This window comes from Cherax quadricarinatus, chromosome 21, assembly GCF_038502225.1.
Source record: "Cherax quadricarinatus isolate ZL_2023a chromosome 21, ASM3850222v1, whole genome shotgun sequence".
Classification (NCBI taxonomy): Eukaryota; Metazoa; Arthropoda; class Malacostraca; order Decapoda; family Parastacidae; genus Cherax; species Cherax quadricarinatus.
Genome location: NC_091312.1, coordinates 34,658,154 through 34,669,481, shown reverse-complemented (window position 1 = coordinate 34,669,481; position 11,328 = coordinate 34,658,154). Strand labels below are relative to the sequence as shown.

The window sequence follows — 11,328 nt, the reverse complement described above, 5'->3', positions numbered from 1 at the left end:
TGTGTGTGTGTGTGTGTGTGTGTGTGTGTGTGTGTGTGTGTGTGTGTGTGTGTGTGTGTGTGTGTTTGTTTGTGTGTGTGTGTGTGTGTGTGTGTGTGTGTGTGTGTGTGTGTGTGTGTGTGTGTGTGTGTGTGTGTGTGTGTGTGTGCGTGTGTGAGTGACACAACAATCAATATTTGCACCAATAGCTCATTACAGTTGTGACCGGGTGTGGAAGTGTGAATTGCTCATTACTCTATGATTTGTTCATGATTGTAGCCATGTATAAACCCAAGAAACCATTCTTGCAGGATTCATTACCTTTGTACCTAGTTCAGCTATCAAAACTTTGGGGCCCAGTCCCTGGACCCATTACGTACTTCTGTAATCTGTAAATACCTTTGTAACTTGTCATGATTGTGACCAGACCTACCTGGAGTTCATTACCTTTGCAAATTGTGAGTTCATTACCTTTGTAAATTGTGAGTTCATTACCTTTGTAATTGTGAGTTCATTACCTCTGTAACTTGCTCAGCTATCAAAACTTTGGAGACCAGTCCCTGGACCAATTATGTACCACTGTAATCTTTTTACTACCGCCTACAGGATGGGTATGGGTTGCATAATAAACATTTAATAACTAACTAACTTATGTGACAAGATGAGCGTTGCTATTTAAGCCAAGATCGCAAGTTTTACATATTCGGCATGACATATATATATATATATATATATATATATATATATATATATATATATATATATATATATATATATATATATATATATATGTCGTGCCGAATATGGAAAACTGGTCATTTAGCAAGAACTCATTTAAAACTAAGCCCTTTCCGAAATTTTCTCTTATACGTTTAAAGATATATTTTTTTCATTAATGTTAATGTAAACATTATTAATTTTGCACCAAAAGAATCTTAGAAAACTTACCTAACCTTATTATAACAAAAACAATTTATTTTAGCCTAACCCAACTAAATATATTTTAAATACGTTTACAATAATTTAATACTAAACAAACACAATCAAATATATTTTTTTCGTTAGGTTCAGAATGATTTTGGCGAAATTATTGCATACACAAATTTTCATTTGTCCTATATGGCAAGATGAGCGTTGCTATTTAAGCCAAGATCGCAAGTTCTGCCTATTCGGCACGACATATATATATATATATATATGTATATATATATGTATATATATATGTATATATATATGTATATATATATGTATATATAAATATGTATATATATGTATATATAAATATGTATATATATGTATATATAAATATGTATATATATGTATATATAAATATGTATATATATGTATATATAAATATGTATATATATGTATATATAAATATGTATATATATGTATATATAAATATGTATATATATGTATATATAAATATGTATATATATGTATATATAAATATGTATATATATGTATATATATACATATATATATATATATATATATATATATATATATATATATATATATATATATATATATATATATATATATATATGTCGTGCCGAATAGGCAGAACTTGCGATCTTGGCTTAAATAGCAACGCTCATCTTGCCATATAGGACAAGTGAAAATTTGTGTATGCAATAATTTCGCCAAAATCATTCTGAACCTAACGAAAAAAATATATTTCACTGTGTTTGTTTAGTATTAAATTATTGTAAACAAATCTAAAATATATTTAGATGGGTTAGGCTAAAATAAATTGTTCTTGTTATAATAAGGTTAGGTAAGTTTTCTAAGATTCTTTTGGTGCAAAATTAAAAATTTTTACATTAACATTAATGAAAAATATATATCTTTAAACGTATAAGAGAAAATTTTAGAAAGGACTTAATTTTAAATGAGTTCTTGCTAATTGACCAGTGTTACATATTCGGCTCGACATATATATATATATATATATATATATATATATATATATATATATATATATATATCTATATATATATATATATAAATATATATATATATATATATATATATATATATATATATGTATATAATATATATATATATATATATATATATATATATATATATATATATATATATATATATATATATATATATATATATATATATATATATATATATATATATATATATATATATATATATATATATCTATATATATATATATATGTCGTGCCGAATAGGCAGAACTTGCGATCTTGGCTTAAATAGCAACGCTCATCTTGCCATATAGGTCAAGTGAAAATTTGTGTATGCAATAATTTCGCCAAAATCATTCTGAACCTAACTAAAAAAATATATTTCACTGTGTTTGTTTAGTATTAAATTATTGTAAACAAATCTAAAATATATTTAGTTGGGTTAGGCTAAAATAAATTGCGTTTGTTATAATAAGGTTAGGTAAGTTTTCTAAGTTCCTTTTGGTGCAAAATTATAATTTATTACATCAACATTAATGAAAAAATATATCTTTAAACGTATAAGAGAAAATTTTAGAAAGGACTTAATTTTAAAAGAGTTCTTGCTAATTGACCAGTTTTACATATTCGTGACGACATATATATATGTATATATATATATATATATATATATATATATATATATATATATATATATATATATATATATATATATATATATATGCAAGGAATTCGCAAGAGCAGGCGAAATATACACAAACACTGATCTCTGGCTGAAGGAGACTCGAACCTACGTGTTGTGGTCTTTGAAGGTGAGATCCTCTGACATTATCACTCCCAGGTCTTTTACATTAGTTTCTCGTTCTGTTGTGTGGTTGGAATTTTTATACTCCGATATAGTTTTAATTTCTTCACATTTTCCATATTGGAGTAATTGAAATTTCTCATTATTGAACTTCATATTGTTTTCTGCAGTCCATTTAAAGGTTTGGTTGATGTCCGCCTGGAGCTTTGCAGTGTCTTCAAGAGAGGACACTGTCATGTCTATGTATATATATATATATATATATATATATATATATATATATATATATATATATATATATATATATATATACAAAACAACCACTGTGAAAGAATAGAGAAATTCCAAGCGCTTTCGTGACTACTCACATTATCAAGGAACAATGAAAGTAAAGCATCAAAGGAAGGTATATAAAGGGGTAGCCCACACCTCACTATCAGATCCCACAACAAAGAAACACCTGATGCGCGACTCATAAGAAAGGGAACACTGCAGCAGTCCCGCCGGCCCAACTAGACAGGTCCTTCACACAACCCACCAACAAAATATTCTACCCAAGAAATAAGAATTTTAAAAATTATTATTTGTCCAATGTATTATTAAATTCTTCCCAAATTCTATTAATTATAAATGGATCTAATTTATATAAACCAAAGGAAATATTCATATTATTTTCAAACCTGCTTTTTATGAAACAAGATTCAATTATATTCCTGTCGACCATGGACTTGCTTGATGCAACTTTCTCAACGTTTTGAAAATCTATTGGATGGTTAAAATCTCTTACATGAATAAATAGAGCATTGGAATCTTGTCCAGTTCTAATGCTATATTTATGTTGTTTTAATCTTAGTTCGAGATTTTTACCAGTTTGACCGTAATAAACTTTATCGCAAATTTTACAAGGAATCTTATAGACACATCCATCAGCATTTTGGGGGGAATTCTTTATCAAAACTTTTTTTTACTGTATCAAGATTTTTGAATACAACTTTAATATTAAAAGTCTTAAGAAGAGAAGGCATATCAACCAAGTTTTCATGGTAAAGGAGAACCAACATATTTTTAGTTGAATAAGGCTGGTTGTCCCTTTTTGGATTGTAAAAAGTTTTTCTAGCAACTTTAAAAGATTTATCAATTACATTTCTTGGGTATTTCAAATCATTACCTATTTCATAAATTTTGGATATTTCCTCATCTATGAACTCTGGACTACAAATACGTAACGCTCTCAAAAACATTGATGAGAAAACAGACAGTTTGACTCTATCTTGATGCGAGGAATAATAGTGGACATAGGAACAGCTATTTGTAGGTTTTCTGTAAATTTTAAATTTGAATTCATTATTACCCTTAATAATTAAAACATCTAGAAAAGGCAATGAGTTATTTTCTTCAAACTCAACAGTAAAGTTTATAGAACGAGCTAAGCTATTTAATTTGCCAAGGAAATGGTGTATATCTACATTTTTGTATTCAAAAATCTTGATACAGTAAAAAAAATTTTCATAAAGAATTCCCCCCAAAATGCTGATGGATGTGTCTATAAGATTCCTTGTAAAATTTGCGACAACGTTTATTACGGTCAAACTGGTAAAAAATCTCGAACTAAGATTAAAACAACATAAATATAGCATTAGAATTGGACAAGATTCCAATGCTCTATTTTTTCATGTAAGAGACTTCAACCATCCAATTGATTTTCAAAAAGTTGAGAAAGTAGTATCAAGCAATTCCATGGTCGACAGCAATATAATTGAATCTTGTTTCATAAAAAGCAGTTTTGAAAATAATATGAATATTTCCTTTGGTTTATATAAATTAGATCCATTTATAATTAACAGAATTTGGGAAGAATTTAATAATAAATTAGACAAATAATAATTTTTAAAATTCTTATTTCTTGGGTAGAATAGTTTGTTGGTGGGTTGTGTGAAGGACCTGTCTAGTTGGGCCGGCGGGCCTGCTGCAGTGTTCCCTTTCTTATGAGCCGCGCATCAGGTGTTTCATATTGAAATTACCTGTTTACTGGACCAATGCCTTGGGGTTCAGCTTGCGCTAGACGTTTGATCCAAGGCAGCCAGCTTTCAGGGAGAAGGCTTGCAGCTTTTCATCTCATCCCCTGCATGTATATGTCGCCTGCTCCTGCGAATTCCTTGCATTGTTAAAATCTCTAGTAAGGCCGATGCATGCAGGGGATAAGATGAAAAGCTGTAAGCCTTCTCCCTGAAAGCTGGCTGCCTTGGATAAACGTCTAGTGATTGGTCCAGTGTGGTGAGAATGGTATATTGTTCCAAGGTTCGTAGTTCGTGCCATAGATCAGTAGGCAGAGAACTTGCGATCTTGGCTTAAATAGCAACGCTCATCTTGCCATATAGGACAAGTGAAAATTTGTGTATGTAAATATTTCGCCAAAATCATTCTGAACATAACGAAAAAAATATATTTCACTGTGTTTGTTTAGTATTAAATTATTGTAAACAAACCTAAAATATATTTAGTTGGGTTAGGCTAAAATAAATTGTTCTTGTTATAATAAGGTTAGGTAAATTTTCTAAGATTCTTTTGGAGCAAAATTAAAATTTTTTACAATAACATTAATGAAAAAATATATCTTTAAACGTATTAGAGAAAATTTTAAAAAGGACTTAATTTTAAATGAGTTCTTGCTAATTGACCAGTTTTACAAATTCGGCACGACATATTTATATATATATATATATATATATATATATATATATATATATATATATATATATATATATATATATATATATATATATATATATATATATGTCGTGCCGAATATGTAAAACTGGTCAATTAGCAAGAACTCATTTAAAATAAAGTCCTTTCTGAAATTTCCTGTTATACGTTTAAAGATATATTTTTTTCATTAATGCTAATGTAAAAATTTTTAATTTTGCACCAAAAGAATTTTAGAAAACTTACCTAACCTTATTATAACAAGTGCAATTTATTTTAGCCTAACCCAACTAAATATATTTTAAATACGTTTACAATAATTTAGTACTAAACAAACGCAATCAAATATATTTTTTTCGTTAGGTTCAGAATGATTTTGGCGGAATTATTGCATACACAAATTTTCACTTGTCCTATATGGCAAGATGAACGTTGCTGTTTAAGCCAAGGTCGCAAGTTCTGCCTATTCGGCACGACATATATATATAAATATATATATATATAATATATAAATATATATATATATATATATATATATATATATATATATATATATATATATATATATATATAATCACTCTTGCGGCGAAAACATATTATACTTAATATTAATGAGTGAGTCAGATGTACATTTTCCGTGCAGGTGTGGAGGGTTGGAAGCAGGGGCAGTAATGTGGTACAACAGCTACTGGTGGCGGGTATGTTAGATGTTTTGAACCACTCAGGATCTTCAAGAACCGTGCGGGTGCCTCCTGAGTCACTTACGGAGGTGAAGGACGCTCTGCAGGATGCCGGCATTCCCTACCAGGTTCTCATCCACGACCTGGCCGCCCACCTCCAGGTCAGGATGCTCTTATTGTTATCATCAGGTAAAAATCTCATGTGATAAATGTTACGATGTAAAAATCACATGTGACAAATGTTACGAGGTTCTGTTAGGTCATCAGCTCACAAATAAGTGGAACCTGGTTCAATCCTGGTTGTCCTGAGACGTTTAAGCAAGTAAATAGGTACCCAAGAGCTAGTCCACTGTTATGTATGCATCCTAGAAAAATTATCTAAAGACTCTAATGAAAATAAGTCACACTGATTTTCTTGGTCTATTCCAGGTTCTTAACTCCCAGGATACTACTATTATAGCTTGTGGTGAATGGCTACTTTCATTCCGGAGATCTGAGGATCAAATCCTCGAAGGGAAAAAAATTAACAGACCGGGGTTAAAAATCGGAATAGTTTTCTACAAGATGCGCTGTCAGTACTGCTGTTATTCCTATGGTGGCAATAACAGCCGCTGGCATATGATAACGTTAAGATTATGCTGTTGCGTAACTAAAGTCAGTTGAGTTATACTGGTCAGCCATATTGGACGTGACTCGTACGAACATGTGGTATTAAGTTTTGTTATAAGATTATACTTTACATCATTACTTGAACATTATCTCTCCTACACTGGAAATGATGCAAAAAATAAATAAATAAATAAATAAATAAATAAAAAAAAATAAAAAATTCTCGAAGCCTACTCGTGAGCTTCCTGATGACGCTATTCTTCATGGTATAATACTCTTGCAAGTGCATTAGAAAAAGTTCTTTTCGAAATTGAGTAGCACGTATAGCCTTTGAATAGTTAAAAATGCAGTTTTTCAATCGCAATAACAAAACACTTTCGCACTGTATAGAAGAGCTTTATTAAGAGAGGTTACTGTTATTATTATTATTATTAAAGATTAGCCGGTATTTTCCCGGCCCGGGCCTTTTCCAAGTGGTGGCCCGGCCTTGGCTCCCTCTTTAGGGAGTGTCTGAGACCTAAGTCTCCCATGGGAGGAGGCACAAGTACCTCCTCATCTTTGGGACCAACTGTCCCCAGGCCTAGCCACAAGCTAGGCCTCTCTGGTCTGCCATCCCCGCCCCAAGGGAACAAATGGGAATGACAGTCTTATGAGCTATAGGCTCGGGCTCAGGCACCTACCCTACCCTAGAAGGGTTAGGGATGGTATCGATCAGAGGTTACTGTTAGTTAGTTAAAGATTAGCCGGTATTCTCCCGGCCCGGGCCTTTACCAAGTGGTGGCCCGACCTTGGCTCCCTCTTTAGGGAGTGTCCGAGACCTAAGTCTCCCATGGGAGGAGGCACAAGTACCTCCTCATCTTTGGGACCAACTGTCCCCAGGCCTAGCCACAAGCTAGGCCTCTCTGGTCTGCCATCCCCGCCCCAAGGGGGCTAATGGGAATGACAGTCTTATGAGCTAAAAGCTCGGGCTCAGGCACCTACCCTACCCTAGAAGGGTTAGGCATGGTGTCGATCAGAGGTTACTGTACTTGTTGTGAGACTGGGCGAGAGGTTAACCAGACTGGCAAGTGTTTGGGACTGAGAGGAAAACAAACATGTGTAACAAAAGTAGACTCTTCTTTATTATTTTGATCAGTGGGAAGAGCTAAACCCGTAGGGTTATAGAGCGCCTGGGGAGCCAGGTTTGATCAGTGATGGGGAGGATATGCTCAGCTCCTTGGATCAAGAGTCCCCACCAGCATCAAGGCACCTTTGAGGGGAGACCTTTTATTAAAATTTTACCTACAAGAGGATTTATCAAATACATAAGGTAAAGCCTCTTGTAAGTGAAGAATAAGCAGGTAACATGACTAGTGTTTACTGACATGTCTACGAGGTGTGAATTATTATTATTATTATCAAAAAGAAGCGCTAAACCACAAGTTACTTTGTGTGAAGAATAAGCAGGTAACATGACTAGTGTTCACTGACATGTCTACGAGGTGTGGAGAATCAGGTGGTAACATTACTAGTGTTCACTGACATGTCTACGAGGTGTGGAGAATCAGGTGGTAACATTACTAGTGTTTACTGACATGTTTACGAGGTGTGGAGAATCAGGTGGTAACATTACTAGTGTTTACGGACAATTACATGTTTACGTTTTGCGGAGAGAGGCTTCATCTCCCAGGTGACCCAGTCCATTATTTTATTTTGTAAGAGTTTGACCTGGTGATTCTCAGGACCACAAATTGCCGTACAGTACATAAGACAAGATTTTCTTCAGATTTTTAACCCCGGAGGGTTAGCCACCCAGGATAACCTAAGTCAGTGCGTCATCGAGGAGTCTAACTTATTTCCATTGAGGTCCTCAATCTTGTCCCCCAGGATGCGACCCACACCAGTCGACTAACATTCAGGTACCTATTTGCTGCTAGGTGAACAGGGCAACAGGTGTAAGGAAACGCGTCGAAATGTTTCCATCCACCGGGAATCGAACCCGGGCCCTCCGTGTGTGAAGCGAGAGCTTTAGCCACCGGGCCACCGAACCAGGCCACCGGGCCATCTCCTTACAGGTGACACGAAATAGGATAATGTACTTGATGAGTAAGAAACATGTGCTGCACAAGAATATCTTTACTGGAGTAACATTACCTGCCCAGCAGCTTTATCATTAATGTAATACAGCAACATGAGGTGAAAGAAGTGAAATGATGAAAGAGCAAAGTGGTCACGTCAGTGCCTAAACAGAGCTTGCTGAGTGTACGTGTAAATTTAAGTTTGTTCGGTCCCTTAGATTTCAATAACATTCTGTGAAAAATGTTCAGGCCCCTTAGCCCTAATTAACATTCTTTGAAAAATGTTCACTTGGTGAATGTAATAAATAGTAAGGACGGAGGCTCTTATACCGGAGTCAGTGGAAGAAGTGTTGAGGTGCTTATGTGTCTTATTCATCAAGTTGACGGTGCTGTGTACCTTCATTTCCAGTGTAACTAACATGTAACCCATGACGTCACATGCAATACCTTAATATAAAAATACCACAGTGAAAATAGGAAAAAACATCTGAACGTTTTCATGTGTTAACACACATCTTCAGAGTGTAGTGTCTACTAACAGCAGCAGTACACGTACTGTACACATAGTGTGTTGCATACAGCACCATATACACGTACTGTACACATAGTGTGTTGCAGGCAGCAGCAACAGCACATGTATTACACTTGTGTGTTGCAGGCAGCAGCAGCACATGTATTACACTTGTGTGTTGCAGGCAGATGCAGCACATGTATTACACTTGTGTGATGCAGGCAGCAGCAACACATGTACTACACTTGTGTGTTGCAGGCAGCAGCAGCAGCACATGTACTACACATGTGTGTTGCAGGCAGCAGCAGCACATGTACTACACTTGTGTGTTGCAGACAGCAGCAGCACATGTACTACACTTGTGTGTTGCAGGCAGCAGCAGCAGCACAGGTACTACACTTTTGTGTTGCAGGCAGCAGCAGCAGCACATGTACTACACTTGTGTGTTGCAGGCAGCAGCAGCACATGTACTACACTTGTGTGTTGCAGGCAGCAGCAGCAGCACATGTACTACACTTGTGTGTTGCAGGCAGCAGCAGCAGCACATGTACTACACTTGTGTGTTGCAGGCAGCAGCAGCACATCTACTACACTTGTGTGTTGCAGGCAGCAGCAGCACATGTACTACACTTGTGTGTTGCAGGCAGCAGCAGCAGTACATGTACTACACTTGTGTGTTGCAGGCAGCAGCAGCAGCACATGTACTACACTTGTGTGTTGCAGGCAGCAGCAGCAGCACATGTACTACACTTGTGTGTTGCAGGCAGCAGCAGCAGTACATGTACTACACTTGTGTGTTGCAGGCAGCAGCAGCAGCACATGTACTACACTTGTGTGTTGCAGGCAGCAGCAGCAGCAGCACATGTACTACACTTATGTGTTGCAGGCAGCAGCAGCACATGTACTACACTTGCGTGTTGCAGGCAGCAGCAGCACATGTACTACACTTGTGTGTTGCAGGCAGCAGCAGCGCATGTACTACACTTGTGTGTTGCAGGCAGCAGCAGCACATCTACTACACTTGTGTGTTGCAGGCAGCAGCAGCAGCACATGTACTACACTTGTGTGTTGCAGGCAGCAGCAGCAGCACATGTACTACACTTGTGTGTTGCAGGCAGCAGACGAGGAAGGACGGGAGAGACGTTCAGCTGACAACAGCAGCTGCACAGTAAGCAGCTGTCCAGCGCCCCTCAACACACACTACATGACTTTCTCTCAGGTCAGTGAGAGTCTGTGCTTTCTTATACTGAACTTACTAACTTCTCTTATTTGGCAAGCATCAGTTTGCCAAACAAGCTGATTGATACAATAGCGAATCGAAAATTAGTCTGAGAATCTTGAAATTAATGTATATTGTTGTAAAGTTATATAATAATGACTGAATTTAGGCAATCCCAAAACAGTTCGGGTAGTATAAAACTGTTTTGGAATTACATTTAGGAAGGTTAGGTTGTAAAGTTTTGGTGCAGAATGTAATGACACTTGGTCAACCACAGGTACTGTTCACCACGTCATCATGTCTTGCTAGATATAAAGATTATATTACTGAATATGACTATTTTTTTTAAGTAGGCTGTGCACACATTTCGTCTCGAAAGTTTTGTCTCTACGCCATTATTATTATTATTATTATTATTATTATTATTATTATTATTATTATTATTATTATTATTATTATTATTATTATTATTATTATTATTATTATTATTATTGTTGTTGTTGTTGTTGTTGTTGTTCTTGTTGTTGCTATTTTTATTATTGTTATCAAATTAAATTTAGCATAAATCTCTAATGGTCACATAGCGCCTAAAGAATGGGAGCTTAATCCAAAGAAGGAGAAGGTAACTCCAACTACTTGGATCAAGAGACTTTCAGCTTCAAGGCTCCTCCCGGTAAATGGTTTACGGTAACAATTATTTGCTACACGTATTTTATTAGTTTAATAAGTAAAGGGTACGTACAGATATACTTCCTTCTATGATGCCTCGATGTTGGCTGTTCTTCCTATCTCTGGATCAAGCCTAGTTACCTCGAA

General features: G+C 35.2%; 1 protein-coding gene across 1 annotated transcript in view; it reads left to right on the top strand.

Annotated features, from left to right (window-relative positions):
• The window catches only part of LOC128689180 (carboxypeptidase B), a 92,021-nt gene that overhangs the window by 41,582 nt on the left and 39,111 nt on the right, over positions 1-11,328 (top strand). Inside the window, exons 4-5 of the mRNA XM_053777327.2 lie at positions 6,080-6,277; positions 10,408-10,512. Of these exons, the coding sequence (XP_053633302.2) occupies positions 6,080-6,277; positions 10,408-10,512 (303 nt within the window). The remainder of the gene's footprint in view (positions 1-6,079; positions 6,278-10,407; positions 10,513-11,328) is intronic.